General features: G+C 47.8%; 1 protein-coding gene across 5 annotated transcripts in view; it reads left to right on the forward strand.

Annotated features, from left to right (window-relative positions):
* ATXN7 (ataxin 7) overlaps positions 1 to 19,780 on the forward strand; it is a 106,513-nt gene extending 86,733 nt beyond the window's left edge. For 4 of the 5 annotated variants that reach the window (XM_020978314.2, XM_020978312.2, XM_020978316.2 and 1 more), the window contains 4 exons: positions 4,423 to 4,697; positions 8,778 to 8,976; positions 9,408 to 9,529; positions 12,387 to 19,780. In XM_020978314.2, the coding sequence (XP_020833973.1) occupies positions 4,423 to 4,697; positions 8,778 to 8,976; positions 9,408 to 9,529; positions 12,387 to 13,413 (1,623 nt within the window). In that variant the 3' untranslated portion in view covers positions 13,414 to 19,780. The remainder of the gene's footprint in view (positions 1 to 4,422; positions 4,698 to 8,777; positions 8,977 to 9,407; positions 9,530 to 12,386) is intronic. The other variant, XM_020978315.2, reaches the window with a different exon arrangement.
* The last annotated feature ends 262 nt before the right edge of the window (positions 19,781 to 20,042 follow it).

The following is a 20,042-nucleotide window of genomic DNA, read 5'->3' on the forward strand; positions in this document are numbered from 1 at the left end:
GGGCTGGATTTGGAGTCAGAAGACCGAGTTCAGGCCCAGCTCTGCCTCTTCCTTCCTGTGGGCCTGGACTCCTCTCCTCCCCCTCCCCCCACCTCCCCCTCTAGCACACAAGGGGAGTGTACTGGGTGATGTTGCATTTCGTGGCAGTCACCCTGTTCGATGGAAGGTAGCGTTTATTTATGATGAATGCTGAAGCTCAGAAGGAGTCGAGAGTGGCAGAGGAGGATGGTTTGTGTTTGCTTTCACCCCTCTGCCAGGCACGAAGATGGGCACTGGGCATACAAGGAGAAAAATGGAGCAGTCCCTGCCTGCTGGGAGCTTATACTTTATCAGGAAACCACCCACATGTACAGGTCTTCATCAAGGAGAAGAGAGGGATCCCCATGGTTCAGCTGCTCTGGGGAGCGAGATGAACCAGGGGGCCAGAGAGACAGAGCCGCTTGCAGCTTAGCCTGACATCTCTTTCCTCTGCCAAGGAGAATGATTTCGAAAGTGGAAAAGACAGAACAAAAGGGGCAGCATAAGTCAGGCAGTATCACAGAGTGGCTGGCTGCCCTTGGTGAGTGGAAGGAATTCCAGGGCACTTCTCTGGCCCAGATGGACTGTGTTACCTGAAGACTGAAAGCACTGAGAAGTGTGACTGTGGAGAGCCCAGTAAGGATCTTGGAATTAGAGAGGAGAGATGCCACAGTACTTTGTGGCCTGGGCTAGAGAGATGGAGCCTTGGGCTTGGAGTAAGGAGGACCGAAGTCCAGATCTTGCCTCAGACACTTAGTGACCTGGGACAAGTGACTTATTCACCTCCCTGAACTCCACTTTCCTCATCTGTGAAATGAGGGCATAGGACTCAGTGGCCTGAGGTTCTTTCCAGCTTTAAATCTGTGATTCTTTAATTTGAATTTTTTTTTCCCAAAATTTTGAAAAAAAAGAAAATGAACAGAATTCTATATAGTTCTTTTTTTTTTCTTTTTTTGGCTAGGCAGTGGGGTTAAGTGACTTGCCCAGGGTCACACAGCTAGTAAGTGTTCTATGTCTGAGGCTAGATTTGAACTCAGGTCCTCCTGAATCCAGGGCCAGTGCTCTATCCACTGCGCCACCTAGCTGCCCCCTATGAACAGAATTCTGAACCCGTTAGAGAGATGGTGAGTAAAGGCTTAGAGGAAAAACCAGTTATCACCCTGCCTGTGCTCAGTGAGGACAGGTCCCCCTGGAGGAACCGTCTTTCTGCTCTGACAGGCGTCCTCTGCTGCTCGAGGAGTGGGCCTTGACTTTAGCCACGTCTCACGGCATCCTCGTGGACAAGATGGCAGCGTGGGCTGGGCAGTACAGGAAAAGTAGACGGCTTTGGACCTGGTGGAAAGATCCAGAACAAAGAACAGAATCCTCCCTGGTTGGATGTCTGTTTGGAAGGAAGAAGCCCTGGTACCCGTGAGCTTAAAATTTTTTTATCAGTCCATTAATAAACACTTGCTTAGCGCCTGTTATGTGTCGCGCTGTTATGTGTTAGATGTTGGGGGCACAAAGACACAAATGAGCCGCCTTCTGTGTGGCAGCAACTCTTCTTCTCTCAGGGAGAACACATGCATATAAGGCATGTCCAGAACTGGAAAGGCCCCCAAGGCTGAGGGCCATGATTGGAAAGGGCGTGGCCCACAGCGGAGTCCTGAAGGGGACAAGAGGCCGTTCACAATTCCCAAACAGTCTCTAGACCCTTCATCCTTCAGGCTGCCCACTACCAGGTACTCCCCCACTCATCCATGGCCTTTGTGACTTGGGTAGAGGCCTCAATGGCAGCCTTCTGAGATTGGCAGATTCCCCACAGCTTGGATGGGGAGCTCACCTTGGGAAACAGAGGCAGGATTTGGGAAGATCTTGACCGGTTGGAACCCTGGCATGCTCCAATTTAGTTGGGGTGGTCAGTACCAGGACTTACACTTGGGTTCAGAAATCAGCTTCCCAGATGCATGGCTAGATCGTGATTCATTTCAAAGTGGTCTGGGTCTCAGTGGGCTCAACAGGAGTCCACGTGGTATGAGCGAGATAAGATTGGCGTCCCAGAGTGGGCTAAGGAAGGCGTGGCCCCCAGAAGTAAGGACACAATGGGGGCGCTGCTTCATTCCGCCCTGGTCAGACCACACAGGGAGTATCGTGGTCAGTCCCAAGTGCTACCTTTTAGGGAGAGCATAGAAAAACTGGAGAGTGTGCAGAGTAGGGGAGTAAGAATGGATGCCCCATGACATAGGCTGAAGACACTGGTGGTGTTTATTCTGGAAAGAAGAAGGCAAGAGTGGGAGAGCAGAATGGTAACTGTCTTAGAGAGTCTGAGAGTTTCTCACCTAGAGCCAGCTGGGTGGTTCAGTGCATAGAGCCCTGGGCCTGGAGTCAGGAAGACCTGAGATCAAATCCGGCCTCAGACACTTACTACCTGTGCGACCCTGGGCAAGGCGCTTAACTGCTGCTTGCCTCAGTTTCCTCAGATGTAAAAGGAGGAGAATAATAGTGCCTGCCTCCCAGGGTCGTCGTGAGGATCGAATGAGATAATGTCTGTAGAGCACTTAGCACAGGGCCTGGCACAGAGGAGGCGCTTGATAAATGCCTATTCCTTCCCCGCTAAGAGGGATTTAGTCTTATTGTTTGCCGTGGGTGGAAGCTGCAGCGAGGCAGATTTGGGCTTGATGAAAAGGAAGGCCTTGTGGCAGTCAGTGCTCTGTCCAGAGGTGGGATGGGCTCCTTAGAGGACTTAAGGATGGCCAGGTATGTGATGGGGAGGGTCACGTTCAGCTCTCCATTGGACTAGGTGGTCAGTGAGACCCTCTCATCTGCCCTGATAGAAAGCCGCCATCCACGTCTTCCCTCCTGAACCGCTGCTGTCCGTATCTTTCCATCAGTCTTCCATCTGTAGTTTCACATTGTTCTGACCCCTTTCCTCTCATGCTTTTAATGGATGGCAGGGCAGTCTGCTTGACCTGTGCCCTGCCCACTTCTGTTTCCAATCATGGGGTTTCTTCACGATGTCTTGGCTGCCTCCTCTTGGGCCGTTAGTGTCCCCATGGCCTCCTTATTTCCACCACACATCTATTTCTCTTACCCCTTCTGTCACCAAAATCTTGGTGCGTCTGAGATGGTGACATTCTCTAGTTCCTAGACATATAATATCAGAGAAAGAGTATTGTTTTTATGCAGTGACCCCTTGGGACAATGAGCTGTTTGGAACCATTGACCTCCTTGTATAGTTTCCCAGGAGGTCTTCTCCTTGTTGGGGTCAATTCTGTATCTTCACTGCTGACCCCCGATGAGCATACGGGTGGATGAACTCTGTCAGCTTTGGGTAATCTCAGCAGTTTCTTACCAGCTCTTCCGGGGGGGGGTTACTTGGTCCATTGCCTGGAGGTGGCTGTGTATTGCATTGAGAAAGGCCCTTAAGAAATCGGCTATTTTAGAAATATTTGGTGGTTAGTAATTGATATTTTGGTGGGTGGATAGAGAGATGACCTCAGAGCCAAGATTTGGGTTCAAGTCGCCTCCGCTGGCACATGCTCTTTCCGACCCTGGGCAGGCCCGTCCGTAGCCTCTCGGTGCTGCAGTCTAGGCAGCTTTCAGAGACTTGTGGGCTGACCTCCCTACGTCAGAGAGTTCCCTCTACAGCAGAGTCACCGGTCCCGTCCCTGTCTCTGTCTGTCGGCAGCGTCCACTCACTGAGCCGTTTAGAGACAAAGTGATGTCCGGGCTCTGCTCTTCTTTTCTCAGTGTCCTGAGTCCTGGTTGTCCAGCCAGGCGTTGCTCCCCCGCCCGCCCAAGGAGAGGTGTTTGCTTTCCTTACTGAAGGGCTCCTCGTCCCCACCATTGCTGCTTCAAGGCTGGGTTTCTCTCTCCCCATCCCTGGCGTGTTCATGGGGAGGAATGGGCTTGGGTTGTTTAGAATCTGGCACTTACTAAGTAAGAGGGGATTGTCCGAAGGTTTTTTATTGCCTGAGCTAATTAAAAAAACAAACCCTCAACTTTAACCATGCTCCAAAGAGGTGTTTTTCCAACACAGTCCTTTGAGACAGGCCTGGAGAGTGGACTGGCCTCCCAGCCTGGGAGCAGGCAGGTCTTCGTGGGCTTTGCTCACCAGGAATACAGCCTCTTTTCCTACTCACCTGCACAAACACCATGCTTACCAACTCTCATTTCTTCTTGAGCCTTGATGAAAACCACACTGAGTTCCCATACTGGAAGCGTAGCCCTCAGATTAAGTCTCTTCCTTCCTCAGAAGAGAAGAGCCTCCTCTTGGGGTCACGTTAGCTGGTCAGAGGCGGGGCGGCATCGGCCCGCCCCGTGTCCAGAATCCGGGCTTTGGGCTCTGGCCGGGGGGCTGTGCTGAAGGCGCCGAGGGCCCTCTCCCGGGATCTCAGGAAAGCCTCTGTTCTGTTTGACTTGCAGACACATTCCTTGACCCAGCGGAGGGCCGTCCAGGGTCGCAGAAAACGCTTTGACGTGTTGTTAGCTGAGCACAAAAACAAAAGCAGGGAAAAAGAGCTGCTGCGCCATCCAGATCAGCAGCAGCAGCAGCAGGAGACCCCAGCTCTCAGGGAACCACACGCCTGCCCTTCCAAAACGTCGCCGGAACTGCACCAAAACTCTCATGGAGTGATGCCTGCAGAATCCAAGCCTTTAGTAGCTAATAAACCCAGACCTCACAACCCCAGTCTTCCAAGGTCAGTAACGTCCTCCTCCTTTGTAAAACCTTGTGCCCCAGGCTTGCAAATGTTATGTAGTGTGGCGTTGAGAGAGAGGGGATTGACTTTTGGTCTTCAATTTCTACCTGTTTTGGGATGTGAGTGGACACCACGACCATATCTTTAGGATAAGGAGGTGATTTCTCATGGGGTGATTGGACTACAAGAGTTTGAAAATGTTGATTAGCCCAGTATTTAGGTTTTGAAGAGGCCTTGTTCCTGGACAGTCCCAAGCAGTGAAGTAAATGAAATTCTTGGTTTCTTGTTCAGTAAACCATTACTCACCATGGGAGAATGTCTGAGCCAGGCCAGTGAAAAACTGCTTGGAGCTTAGGGCATTTCCTGCAGTATGGTGGACAGAAACATATTTCACACGGTTCCTCTATTAACTTAACATTAAGAATCTGTAAGATACCTCACTGGTCACACACTGCAGTTGCCTTAGCTATTTTCTCTCTCTCCATTCACCCCCACATATGTCTAGATACCGAGGGAGGATGGTCTTATTTTCACAGCATCTAAACAATCATACACATTTTCCCCATTTATTCAGGACTAATTTCTGCAATGAAAAAATGATTTTGTCTACTTACTGTGTTTTTGTGTTCATAAACATAAATAAATACCTAGACAGACATAGATACACCATGTGTGTTGGCACAGCTCTGTGGGTGTATGCATTCACACAAATACATGCAGACATACAGGTATTCATACACAGACATAAGTGTAGCCCTGTCAATCTGAGGGCTTCGTATGCAAACTCTGGGGAGAAAAGAAAGAGATGGAGAGATCAGTGTTTCCATTATAGTAAGGAAGAGCTCTTTGTATGTTTAACACATTGACTTGACTTCCTCAGTCTGTATGGATTCAGTATGTGGTCCCTGGGTCACTTGTGTAGACATTTTCATAAGCTCCTACCGCGTGCTGTAGGCATGTAGACTAAAAGGAGACTGGGATAAGAAGTACTTGAACAGATTCATGCTGGAGTGGGGCAAGGGGTTAGGCTTTGCTTTTGATGTGGCATCTGAACAAAACCTTGAAAGAATTCAGGCATGATGGGGTGCCTTTCGGCCGTAGGAAGCAGTGTCTGAAGACTCAGGGACAGCTATTGGAATGTTGTGGGAATAAGCCATTTTGTCTGGCACGTAGAGCACATAGAAGTGGGTCGTGAGAAATAGGTAGGTGGGAGCTTTGAATGCCAGACTGAAGAGTTTATATTTTGTTCTAACATAGGGAGCCACTGAGGATTTTTGAGGAGGGGAGTGACTTGGTCAGACTTCCGTCTTCATAGAGATATGAAGTCATCTGTTCTGGTGCAGGATGGATAGAAGGAGGAAAAGGCTGTTGGAGTGGTCCAGGCACCTGAAGCTGGGAGGAGTCATGTTAGTGGAGAGAAGGGGCAGATGGGAGAGATGCTGTGAAGAAGACACTGTGCCTGATTAAATATAGTGAGAAGAAAGAGAAGTCAAGGGGGGACCCTGTGGTTATATACTTGGGAGAAGAGAGGAGTGGTGTGACCAGCCACAGATATGGGGCTGTTGGGAGCAAGGTGTGAGTTCAGGGGAATATGGAGAATTCCATTTTGTCCATGTTGGTTGGAGATGCAGACAGGCGGTGGGCATTGCAGACCTAGCACTCAGGAAAGAGATTCAGGTCATCAGCGTGGAGGCCACTGCTGAACCGGGAGGTCTGTGCATCCTCGGAGACACCAGCATGCTTATCATATTGTCATCTGCAGGGTAGGAGGTAGAAGGGGATATGGGGGACTCCAAGGCCAGCAAGGGTCCAGAGCCTCTGTTGGGGACAGATGGAGGGATCTGAAAACAGGAGAGGAGAGGACATCAAGCGTGATATTACGCCTACCCCCTGGTCCTGTCTCCGTCGGGCTGCTGGGTGTTGGAGAGAAGGCGGTCAGGGCTAGTGTGCGAAGGAGGAGGAAGCCCAGTTTCCTTGAGCTCAAGAAGATGAAAAGAGCTGAGGGTCCTGGGTGAGGCAAAGAGAAGTTTGTTACCAGCAGAGTCGGAGCTCCACAGCACAGATTGGGATGGGAAAAGAGGGCAGTAGGGATGGGGTAGCACTGGGGACAAGAAAGTGGGCTTCTGTATCCACAGATGGCAGAGCTGAATCACAGGGGTTAGGGCTTTGCTGGATGTAAGATAGGGAACATTGCTGGGATTCCTGCAGTTCTGTGATGGCGCCTGTCTTTTCAAGCACTAGGGAAGGAAGGGTTTGAGCCGGCGAGGAGCTGGGACCTAGCTCCTGGGGTCTAATCTGTCCCCAAGGACAAGGGATGGTGTGCACATCTTCTGGGATGGGCCAGGAGATTTGTGGTTCATAAAGCATACACTGGGCACCTGGTGTCTAATGCCCTCAACCTGGTTAAAGTCTTAGCAGCTCTGGTCGTGGGGGGTAGGGCTCCGGGGATGCTGGCTCTTGGGATCCTCGTGGTGATAGAAGGCTTGAGGCATGGTTTTTCTCAGGCAGGTCAGTGACCCAGGGAAGAGGGGATCCTTTATCCAGTGGCGGCAGTCGGCTCTGAGGTAAACAGGACTGGAGCCCCACCTCTCCAGGTCCTCTGAGAGAAGTGGGAGGAGCCAGGGCGGGTGCTGGAAGAGGCCTCTTGGTCAGTTTCCTTCCACCTGCTGAAGGCCCTGAAGATGGGAGTGGCTCTGGGGCTGTGGTGACACAGGGCGACATAGATACAGCTTCCACATATGGCAGGAGGTTCCAAAGCAGGCCCCTGCCAGGGGAGCCATGTCCTATTCAGATGAGACTCATTCTTCCCCAAGCCAGCCAGGGCAGGGAGGTGCTGCTGACTGCCCCCCGAAGAAGGGGTCAGCGAGAAGTTGAGCAGGTGCTTCAACTCAGTCCAAATGAGGCCAGAGGCTTCCAGCAGCCTCAGGAGGAGGTCAGGTGAACCAGGAGAAAGCCCTGTGTGGCTGGTCACCTGGCCAAATTACTCATCCCTTCTTAAAAGGTTTTCCTGAGAGTTCTTCTGAATGGACAGTGATAAATGTGGGTTCTGTGGTGGAAGAGCTCTAGGATCTGTAATTGCACAGGGGGGAGGGGAGTGTCTGACCCCTGAGGGACTCTGCAGATGGTCACGGAGAGTGGCTGTGGCCAACAACGCCATCCCGTGGCCACCATCCCTTGGTGGGACAGAGCCCGCGACGAGGCAGACTCGGTGATGCAGCCCTTAGACGTTCTGCATAGAAGGTGCTCTTTACAGTCGCCATCTGCCGCTGCCTGGCCTTACCTGGTGACGTGAACCTTCCTGTGTGGGTCAGCACATGTAGCCCTCATTAGATCCACACGCAGACTATTCCAGAGAAGCAGAAAAAGGCATCTCTGTGTATATATGTATGTGTATGTATGAACTGAGTATCTGTTACATCCATCATCCATCCTTTGTTTAGCCACAGACATGATTTACAGGTTATTGAAATTGTACTTATTTCAGTTCTGCATGATTTGCTAAGTGCCCGACTCACATGAGTACAGGGGTATACACAGACAAGGAGGATCCACGTTCCCCAGGAGCTTGCACCCCCAGTGGTGGAGATAGGAGCCCAGAGGAAGTGATGGGGCGGCGGGGGGGGGCAGCCGCAGGAGGGGAGGGGTTCTCAGATCCTTAGAAGGAAGGAGTGGGAGCATCCCCAACATGGAGGAGGTAGATGTCCATCAGTGGGAGTGTAGAGCGTGTGGATGGACGGCACGGAGCTGATTGGTTTGCCTTTCATAGAGGCCTGTCAGACTTTGCCCTCAGGAGGCTTCCTTTGGCAGCTTTGTTGAGGGTAGGAGAGGAGAGAGCCTGGAAACAGGGAGCCTGGGCAGTCCCGTGCTCATGATCTGTGGATGGGAGACGCACTCGCCCCTGGCTAGCGGCAGCTCCCCGTGTGGAGCCAGGCCTCTCACAGACGTGGTGTCCTTGGGGCTGGGGGCCCTGACAGGGCGAGGGGCTCGGGCCCTTGGCGGTGCCAGAGTTGGGCGGAGGAGAGGAGTTGCAGCCATGTCTGTGTCCCACGGTCCCTGGGCGTGCCTTGTCTGCCCCTCCAGGCCTCCAGGCTTCCCGGCCCCACCCAGTGGGAACGCACCCTCCGATTCTCCTGCCGCTAATGAGTCTCCGCACCCTCCCCTGCCTTCGACTGAGCCAGCATCTCGGGGATCCAGCGACGAGGGAGAAGGGGACGAAAAAGAAGAATCTGTGGGAAAGCTGGATTGTCATTATTCAGCTCATCATCCTCAGCCAGCATCCGTAAGTTCTGAGTCCATGCAGCCCTCATCGCGTGGGCAGGACACTGGAGGGGCAGGGGATGTTAGAAGCACAATCTGCCAGGCCTGCCACAGCCAGAGACCCCCCGGGGGCACCTCCTTCTTGTACAGCAGACCAGCCGAGGCCACACCAAAGCAGAAGCTGGGGGTCACTACACTCCCCAGCAGCCTTACAGCAGTAATGAGCAAGTTAGGTAAATTCAAGTGGGCGCTCGTACTCCATAGCGCCACGTTGGGAAAACTTACACTCTTTTCTCTTCAGAAAAGAACCAGCTCTTGGTATTTTCACTTTTTGTAGTTTCTTGTAGCATGTGGCCATAGGAGTTAAGATCAGTCTTTAAGGATTAGCTCCATTACTCAGGAAATTAAACACTTAACATTCCAAAAGCTTTCATTGTCTTCTCTCTCTTTCAGTTTTGCACATTTGGTAGTCGACAGATGGGAAGGGGCTGTTTTGTTTTTGATAAGAGGTGGAACCGTATCCGATGTGCCCTTCACTTCATGGTGGACAAGCATCTGAATTCCCAGATGTGGAAGTGAGTGCCTTTTTCTTTCCATTGATTGGGAGGGAAAGGGTTTGTTTTTGTTTTTATTTTCCTTCATTTTCATCAGTCTAATTTCCTTCACATTTTCATTCAAATAAAAATTCAGAGAATGAGTTTAGTATGTCCTTGAGAAGCAGGTTTTCTTCGAGCCATAGCCCACTCCTCAGTATGTGTGTGAAGGAACGCTGGGATTGCCAGGGTTCACTGTAGCCCACAGATAGTCCCAGACCATGGTTGAGCTGTTTCCTGCAGCTGCACACCCACACCCTAAAAGACCCTTTCCCAGAATCACTGAAGAAGTACATGGTTTCACTAGTTGGTGTGTTTTGTTTTCTCTCCTAAGCCTTAAGAGATCATGCTTAAGTCAGGAAGAAAAAGTCAGGAAGGGCCAAGGTAATAAACCAGTATAGCTGTCATTTGGAAAACCCATTACCGCCTGGCCCAGAGTGGGGTATTCAGCACCCCTTTCTTGGTTTTACTTGTTAAGGACTCACACTCCTTGTGGAGTGCTGACATAATTCATTTAGGATTAGTGGAATTAATTGAGGAAGTCCTGAGGGTCTCCGCATCCACCCACCCTCAGACCTACCCCTCCTGGTTCTTGTTTATTCTCCCTGTGCGCTGAGACTTTAAGCTGGTTTATAGTGTGTGGATTGTATTTTTACTAGTTTTAATTGGTCCTTCATAGGATCTGGAGTTTGAAGGGACCTTAGAAAGTCTAGCCAGCAGTGAGTGGGGATACTTATTTGCCCACCTGAAGATGGTTTCATTTCTGATCAGTTCTGCCTGTATAGAAATGTTCTCTCTGAGAAGTATACAGGCATTTAAGAAAGTGGGATTTCAAAAAGTCCTTGAAGAAATTGGCGGGCCACTTTAGCTCCAGTCTGTTGTTATTCTGTGACAGGAGGTGAGAGAAGGTTAAGGGCCTTTATTGCTTACTCCTAAGAAATAAGCAGCCATCCCCTGTAGTGACTGTCCTGGCTATGAGAACCTAAGCTTTACTTTCGTGATCAAGTGGAATTTTTTTAGATGCTCATGGAAAACCCTGAAAGCAATATGGCACCAGCCGACTGGCTCCGATGCTTCTGGGCCCGTCCAGAAATGCATTTCTTTGTCTTATATTGACTTTGGTCAGGTATACATAGAGCTAGCCTGCTAGAGCCCAGTTTTGTCGTTAGCTTTAGAGATTATAAGAAGGATTTGGGTTAGACATACAGAAGGTAAGGATCATTAACACCTGAGAATGGCTGTAGGAGTCCTTTGAAAACAATCAGTAACAACACCACAAACAGGATCAGTCCTCCTCTGAAGGCATGGCGCGGCACCATCCAGAGGCGTCAGACCTACGGTTTTATGAATTGCTCCGTCAGCCAGCAAGCATCTCTTTAGTGTCTGCTGTGTGCCACACGCTGTGCTAAGGGGTAGAGAAGGAAAAGCAGTCTTGCTCTGAGGGTGCCCACAGTCTGTGAACCATTTCTGTTCATTGCGGAATAGGGATCACTTAGTTTACAGAGAAGGAAACGAGCTGAGAGGGGAAGTGATGTTGAACCCTGTGGGATCTTTAGCATTCCTTAAATGGGTTGTTTTGCAAGTGAGGAGTTTGAGGCCCAGAGATATTAAGGGGCTTGCCCACGATTGACCAGATAGTAAGTGAGGGATCTGAGAACTGAGCCCAGGTTTTTCAGTCCAAACTCACTCATGTTGGGGGGCCTTAGCTCCCAGTCCAGTACTCTTTCAAGGAGGAACTCCATGAAGGACCTAGGTCTGCATCCTTTCCCTATGTAATCGACATTGCCAGTTTGCCTTAGAGTTCTCTCCCAGGCAAGGATGCTCCAGGAACCTGCAGGTCTCTTTTGGAGCCCCCTGGTGGCTTCTTTTGAGCACTGCAGAAAAACAGGAGAACTGGGCCAGGATGAGATTGTCATAGCCCTTAACTGACTTCACCGGCTCATCTCTGGTTTGACGATCAGCTGATGTGGAGAGCTTTTTTTTCTTTCCCCCTTAACCAATAACTTTGTAATATTAGAGCTGGATGGGACCTGAGAGTAAAACGTCTTGTCCAACCCGCCTTGGTCCTCTTTCGTGCTACTGATGTTTTGTGTTTGGGTACCACAGATAACAGCATCCCCCACCCCAGCCCCTGCAGAGAGTGGTCACCACTTCCCACTCTGGTCAGTTACTGTTCCATAGCAGAAGAAAGGATGCATGCTTAACTTTAGTTATTTGGTACCAGCATCATGCATGGTATTTAATCAGTCAGGTATTCAGTGAGTTAATTTACTAAGCACTTGTGTTATCCTTGCTACTTTTCTAATAGGAGAGACAAGTAAGCACGTGTATTAGCATATATGTAGAATAAATACGGAGTCATTAGGAAAGGAGGAAGCATTGGCAGTTGGAGAACAATAGGAAAGGCCTCGTTCGTTTCCTCTTACAGGAGGTGAGGAGGGTTTAGTCCAGCCCTAGAAAGACTGAGGGCCTTGAAAGGCACACAAATCAGCAGCAGAGCAGGCCTTGAATCCTTGCTTGTAAGCACAAGTTACAGGCTCTTACTTTGCTTTCATTGGGAGAGGTTCTTTCTCTTTCATTTCTTTGTAAATAATTATTGATGCAGTCTGACGTTACTGCTCCCCAGTCTGCAGTAACAGGAGATTTGAGACATTCGTGCACTCCAGGGGAGGACCTGACAGTGGACAGTGGGTGATGGGGCAGTAGTTTTGAACCTGTCCACAGTTAGGATTCCTCCTCTGAGGTTTCCTTCAGAGTTTAAAGATGTCCTGTATTCATGGGGGGTGAGAGTCAATCTTCCAAGGACCCTACTCTCCTACTGCCTTTTCTCTCTTTCTAGGAAAATCCCGCCAGCACCTAGTAATTCGGCATCTGTGCGTGTTCCCCAGCGGACAAATTCCATGCCCCTGTCGCCATATGGCATAAGCCCCCCAGGTTCTGTTTCCTCCACGGTCTCACCATCACCAGTGTTGATTTCGTCCTCCTGCATCCCTCTGAACAGCAAGTCTGTACCAGCCCATGGAACAACGCTCAACGCCCCCCCAGCTGCTCTGGGGGCCATAGACCCCGCTTGCGGAGTCCAGGCCCGACATGCGTCTTCTTCATCCCCTTCGGCCCCTTCGGCGCTTTCCTCAGTACCTTCCCCAGTGTCCGGGAAACCTCAGAAACTGAAATCCAACAAGTCTTTGAAGCCTAAGGAGTGTCCTGCTAACAGCACGAACTGTAACAATATTGGCAGTAGCGGCAGCTCAGGAAAGAAACGCAAAAACAGTTCCCCACTGTTCGCACACTCTTCCTCTTCCTCTTCCTCTCTCCTCTTCTTCCTCCTCCTCCTCCTCCTCCTCTCTTCTTCTCCTCATTCCACAGACTCTTTTAGGAAAAACTGTGTGGTTAACTCTGGAAACTCTGGGACCGTTTATCCTTCCCCAGTGACATCGTCCCATAGCATCGGCCTCAACTGTCTGACTAACAAAGCCAACTCTGTGGGCATGAGGCACAGCCAATCAGGGAGGGGCCCCCTCATGGGGAGCCCGTCAGAATCTATCAAGAGGATGAGCGTGATGGTGAACAGCAGCGATTCCACTCTTTCCTTGGGCCCCTTCGTCCATCAGTCCAGCGAGCTGACGATGGCTGCCAACTCGCACGGTGGCTTTTCCCACTCCCATCCCCCTCTCGACAGACTCCTAGGGAAGAAGAGAAAGGGGTCCCCCAGCTCCAGCGCCATCCATCACAGCGGCCAGTCGGGCAAGGTTGTCAAACTGCCATCCATGAACAGCGTTCACACCAAGCACCCTGGCCCAATCCCAGGGACACAGGGGCTGGCAAACAACTCTCTTCTTCCTCAGGTAAGAGAGGACCACCGTTAAGCTCCGTGGCGAAGCACACTCGCCTCCTCTCCTTGTCCAGTAGCCAATACCTTGGTATACATCAGCGGTTCTTTACCTTGTTTGTGTCCCGGGCCCCTTGGGCAGTGTGGACTTCTTCTCGGAACAATGTTTTTAAGTGCATAAAGTCAGATGCATGGGATGCAGAGGAAACCAATTCATCAAAATATTTTTTAAAAAAGTTCAGACTCCAGGTGAACCCTTGGTATAGATCATGGTGCCTTTAAAAGAAAAACCTATTTGTGACTGTTTAAAACACTGCACTGGGCCTAACTGCCATCACTACTAAACTTGGAAGGTGGGCCTCGGGAGGGAAGCGAGGAGGGGTTAGGGTCTGGAAGCAGCCTTTGGGGAGGAGTGAAGGCAGAGGTCCTTCCAGCAGCCAGTGAGAAGCTGTCCAGATCATGCCCCTTCACCATCTGCCACAAGTCAGGGAGAAATTAGTGCCCGCTCCATTGTCTGTCTCAGCCAAATACACTGAAGACAGCCCCAAACTGAAACTAGATTGAATTAGCAAGAAAGACTCCTGCTTTGCAAGCTGATGAAGGCTTTCTTCTGAGCTTGTGCTTCTTTCCCCCTAGCCAGGTTCACCAACACATACTGCACACCTTTCACTTGATCCCTTTTCCAGGGTGGCTGACAGGCACACATCAGAACTAACCCTTACTTGACTTAGCGTGTTAAAAAAGAAAGCCACTGTTAAAGAGCTGCAGTCCAGCCCCTCGTCTGGAGCGGCGGTTGGTCTTTCCACCCCTCGGCTCTCAGCCTCCTTCCCATTTCACTCAGCAGGGTGCTCCTGCAGCCTCATTCACAAATCGGCATTCCACCTATTGAAAGCCAAGCCTCCACCCTTTATGTTTAGTCACTTCATGTTGGTAATTCACTTAGCAACCAGTCTGGGGTTTTGGTTCGTTTGTATTTTAAAAGAGAACATCCGGCAGCCCCTGGATCTATTTTCCTCCAGACCAGTTTGGTCAGAATTCTAAAGAAGAGGGAAATCATTGATTTCAGTTGCTTTCAACATTCACTAGCTGTCCGTTTCCTCTTCTGCTCTCAGAGAACTGTTCTATACGTGCTTGAAGTGTTTTGTGTTCCTTTGGAGGAGGGGGCAGGCAGTGGGAGACCCCAAAAAAAGAAGCATTCTTGAGTTTTCTGGTCACCATTAGTAATGGGTATAGAAATGAGGTGCATCCCAAATCAGAAGCAGCAGCCAGAGTCCAAGAGTGACCCCGCAGAGGTGTGTGCCTGGCTCACCCACTTGGACGAGCCGGGTGAGAGCAGTCTCCTCACTCCAAGGCCGGGCTCCTCTGAGGGAACGAGCTGTATTTTGGCTTTTAGCATCTTACTGCCAAGCAGATTACAGCCTCACAATTACAGCTTATGCCATGTGGAAAAGACAGAGAGCTGGAGCGCACTGCTCAGCCCCTTAATTCGGCGTTTTTTTCTTGGAAGGCGACTTCTGACTTCTCCAGTCAGAGCTTGACGAGGAGATGGACGTCAGTGCTGTTGAATGCTATTTATTAGTGATTTAAATTTCTTGTTCCACATTGGAGCGAGCTTCCTCCAAGCAGGCCACTTTCGCTCCCCTCCCCGCAGGGCTGAATTGAGGACAGGAACAGCAGAGCTGGTGGTTGTGGTAACCCAAGCATGATGGAAGTGCCTGTGCCAAGCAGGGAAGGATCAAAGCAGGGCCACTCCCTGAGTGCCGGGGGGGGGGGGGGTTGCCCGTCTCCAGGCGGGTTTCCTTCAGCTTTTGGCCACGAAGGCCTGTACTGTATGATGTTCCTGGAGCCAGAGTGGCGGCAGACTGCCCCTTCCTCTGCCTGTAGTCTGCAGGACGTACCTGTGCTCATGCTCGAAAGGAAACACTGGAGCTTTCTTGAGGTCAGGCCCGAGCATTTGTTAGCAAGCCTTGAGGCACCACTTTGCCCAAGAAGATGGAGGTTTCTTTAGATTTCAAGGCAGTTGGAATTCTGTAGCTGGCTGTCAGGGTCACATCTTGATGTATTTTTGTGGCCGTATGCACACACACCACCTTAGGAATCGTGTTAAATAGTAAAGGACACGTTCCATGTTGGCTAACTCACCTTTCCCTTTGTATCTCTCTTCTCTCTCTCTCCAAAGCCAAAGGCACGTCCCTGACAGCTGGAATAAATACCATAGTGAGAAAAGAACTGGACAGTTTTCACTACAAGTAAAACCTCCACCTGGCACTCTGGACTCCACGATGCCTTTGAGTTTATCCCAGCTTCCAGTGGTCCTCAGGTGTAGAAATCTGCTGGACTGTTTGTTGTTTTAAAAAAGGAATTCCCTGAAGCCATGTCTGTAGCAGCGAACACCCTTAATAGACCCTGGATCGAGTTCAGCCACAGAATTGCTTTTATCAGTGTTAAAAGTGGTCTGGACTGCTTGCTACAAATCTGTGAGATTTTTACTTGCAAGAAGACATCAGATTGCCACTCTTTGATAAAGATTGGCTGGGCAAAAAAACGTTTTGGGCAGAACATTCCCCTAGCCTTCCTTCTTCCCCCAGGCCAGCCTCACCGGGGTCATCCACTAGCAGTTAGGCACCCGCCCTCTGGATGACACCCAAGGAGGTGCAGGCAGTGACCCTCCAGAAGGGAATGTGGCTTTATTGTTTGGGCAGTGGAAAACGGACAGTAGCCCAACTGAGCAGAACAAAACAGGCCGAATTTTTGCCCAGCCTTTTGCAAGTAATTTGGGATAAGGAGCTGTCAGGAGTTTTCTAACTTTTAAAAAAAAGTTAGTTGTTTTAAGCCATCGATGCCCAGAAAGCAAGTATAAACTATTTTGGAGGAATATTTTCCATGGTACAAAAGCAATTCTATGTGCTTTTTGAATAAGATGCAACTGAAAAGAAATATAAAAATGCTAACTAGTTTTGATAGAGGAAAGCCAAATGAAAAAAAAATCACTGTAGGGGAAAAACCCTCCGCCGAGATTTCCAAAGAAATGTGATTTCTTTTACAAGGGTATTGCATAATCTTCACATTGAAACAGCATATCAAAGTAGGTTGATTATACCTTCTAGCCTCGTTCTATTTTCTAAAAATTGCCTTTTTAAGATGAAATTAATAGGATACCACAGAAAGAGCATTCATATTTTTAATGTTTTGGGAGGTGAGTTATGTTATCCTTAACCTCCTCTGAATACTGTAACAGAAATCAGTTTTAAACATCAGCTTGACCTGACCCTGTTGTTTCACCCCCTTTATGTCCCAACAGATAACTGGTTGGGTAGTTTTTTGTTTTGTTTTGTTTTGTTTTGTTTTTCGGTGGAGGGGCTTGGTGGGGTGGGCAGCATGGAGTGGAAACTTTTACATGCTGCGTAGAGAGAGCATTTGTTTTCATTCATGTTCATTTCTCAAGGATCTGAGCTTTCACCTTCCCAAGAGGGTTTTCTGATCCATCCAGGACATTCCCCACCTCCCAGAGTGAAATCTTTAAAGGGCTTAATGTTGTCAGAATGTAATTGCTGGAGAAGTCACTCGTCACTTACTTGGGAGTGCGTGGGGGGGGGGGTGTTACCTGTGTCTCTCAGAGGGCTGATCTCCCCTGCTGATGTCGGGTCAGAAACCCCCTCGGTGCATCCTGTGTTCTCCCCTCCACGCCCCTCCTTTTCCTTGCTCTCGTGTCATGAACTACCATTTCAGGGAACCTGAAGCCAACAAATGGTAGAGCAGAAGCTCAGGTCATTGGCCTAAATCAAATCAACTGCTCCAGACTCTTTAGGTACAGACCTGGGCGCTTATGTAACAGAACAGCAAAGATCCTTTATGCAGACACTTTAGAGATAAATGTATGTAAGATATTAATTTTCTTGAAAGGGGTGGGATATTTTTCATTGATTATGCAATCAGTCACCACATGTTTTTAGGACAAAATAGGACAGCTAATAGAAGAGTGCAGACGTGTGGAAGGGGCTGTTTTCTAACGTATTTGGAAAAACCAATAGAATGACTAGGTGACCTCCAAGGTCCCTTCCAGCTCTGAATCTATGATTTGATGGCCTCCCAAGAGCCAGGCAGTAAGTGGGGAGGAGGGGGAGCGTCCAGACGGCCCCTTGGGGGGATCCAGGCATCTCTGTGTTTGACGTCACAAGGGCATTTTGGGTTTGGGTAGATTTCCGTTTCAAAGCCAAGAAGGGAGTGTGATGGCAATAAAAACAAAGTCAGTTTTAAGTGATAGAATTTGTCTAAGATTATGTTACTTGAGAAAAAGAAGTAAAAAGGCTATATAACGGCAAGTCAGAGCTGATTCTGAATAATGTAGATATTTAGACTAGCAAGTGTTGATCATTTGGATTTCTTTTAGATTGGGGTTTTTAATTCCATTTTCATTATGTCTCCTGGTAGCACGTACATAAAGCAACCGGATTAGGAAATTAGCCATTTTGAAACCTGCCTGCCACAAACGAACCTACTCACGCAGTGCTATGGCATTGTAAACCGGTGGGCTGTTTTGTTCTTGGAACTTTTATTTTCTCCTACAATTATCTTAGTACTTATAAATAATTAAGATAATTTAAAACAGTAGCACAAGTACTTTTTGGATTCAATTAACTTGCAAAACCAAATTTGCAGTGGTTGGGCTGTTTCTAGACAGATTTTGGTATTAATTTAAAACCAAGACAATTTTTATATTCTTTCCATACAATTTCATGACAACTCCTGCAGTTTTCTTAACCTATTTAAAAAAAAATTGCTGCAATGATGAACAAAGAATTATACAAAACCTACTTTTGTATCTTTATTTTGGAATTTCTTGTTCTATTATAAATATTGAAGTATCCCTATTTCAGAAAACATATTTTGTTAAAATTGATTGTACATATTTAAATATGTATTTTTGCACAGGTCTTTTTTTCTTATATCCAGTTTTGGTACAATTGAGATCATCTAGTATTTATTTATTAATTAATAAAAAAGTAAGTACCTTTTTATAATTTGAAGTGGTTCACTGCCAAGCCAATAGTCCTAGAACTTGCCTACTTTACAATTTAAGGGATTGCCTCTGTTTTGTGAAAGTCTCTGTCCCTTTTAGTGTCTTGGGAGTGGATTCATAGAGATGAACTGGGCATTGCTTCTAGTAAATTGCCTAATTCCCCAGAAGACTACATTTAGTTAAGTGACACACTGCTTTTCCTTTGTTCATATTTTGTGGATGCGTGTCAATTGCAGATGTCCGTGTTCCCTGAGAGTGTGTGTGTGTGCGCGTGTGTATGTGTGCGCATGTGTATGCGTGCTTGCATGTGCAAGCCACTAGTATGTTGTGGTTTAAAACTAATGGAAAAAAAAAACTGAAAAGTGCCTGATAACTAGTTTCAAGCTTGGACTGTGTAGACAGATTCTCCTTTAAAAGACTTGAATGTTAAGTTGAGTATATTTTTATTTTATTATTATTATTTTTAATTTTTTTTTTTTGGAGCTTGCTTTTTCCACCTAACATCATTTCCAAAATTTTAGGGGAGGAGTTAAAACAAAATTACCTAAGCTGGTAATTGGATATAGTATTTTAAAATGAGACATTTTGGTTTGAAACAATCCTGGTGGGTGATACAACTGTCCCACGACACCAAGAGTTGGAATCTTTTTTCAGCCAGCAGTTTTACAAGACATGTCTTGTTTTGTTAATTTACTCATAAAATGCAGAGTTTAAAATAGAATATGTAAAAGATTTTGTACTCCAAAAATCTAACAAAAAGAAGTACCTCTGAGAACATTGAAGGAAAAAAAAAGCATGATCTGAGAAATGTAACTGAAGGCCACTGTCTTCCTCTAAGAGTTCTCTTGCCAAGGGGCTTCCCTGCTGTCTCCTTCTGCCCCCGGGAAAGAGTTGGGCTACATGTGATTCTTAAGGGTTTGCTGTTTAGCAGAGAATAATCATTTTTACCTTTTTGCAAAACCCGTTACATTCTCAGATCGTTTAAAATGAGCACTACGCACTGTCGATGTGAATGTAGGGCCTGGAAAGCATCTTGCTCTGTTTTGAGCCTGGTTCTAAAAGCAATCTCCGGTGTCAAGTGTGTGACTAGTGTGATAATTTGTATACAAGATGAAGAGCATCTCAGCTGGACTTTGGGTTGGCTGCTGTATAGTACATGAACAAATGTCATGGGATAGAAAATTACTTTGGATATTTAAAAGAAAAAGAAATATATAGTCTATTTGTTTTGTAACAAGTTTCTGTAAATAAAATAATTTATACTATTTATAAGAAAAAGTTGTGCTTTGCTTTATGAAAAATTAGTTTGTGGAACAAACCTGTTACTAAACCAGGCAATAAAATGAGGACTTCTCAATAAACAAGGTTGGTTACATGAAATACATTTTACATGTTTCTGCTTCATTATACTACTACACACCTACTCTTCAGAGGAGTCTTTAAATCTAGAATGGGGCTTTCTTCAGTCTCAACCACAAAGGTAAAGCAGTGCCTCAGTTTCCTGAATATTTTTAACGGCATTTTACATAGAAAAATCTATTTTTCACCCCCTAAATTTTTACAAAAGAAACAGAGTGGGATAGGCTAAACAATTTAGCTCTGTTCTCGTGTGATATTTATGTTCAGTTCTTGGATATTTATAAGTC

This window comes from Phascolarctos cinereus, unplaced genomic scaffold, assembly GCF_003287225.1.
Source record: "Phascolarctos cinereus isolate Bilbo 61053 unplaced genomic scaffold, phaCin_HiC Scaffold_4;HRSCAF=312, whole genome shotgun sequence".
Lineage (NCBI taxonomy): Eukaryota > Metazoa > Chordata > Mammalia > Diprotodontia > Phascolarctidae > Phascolarctos > Phascolarctos cinereus.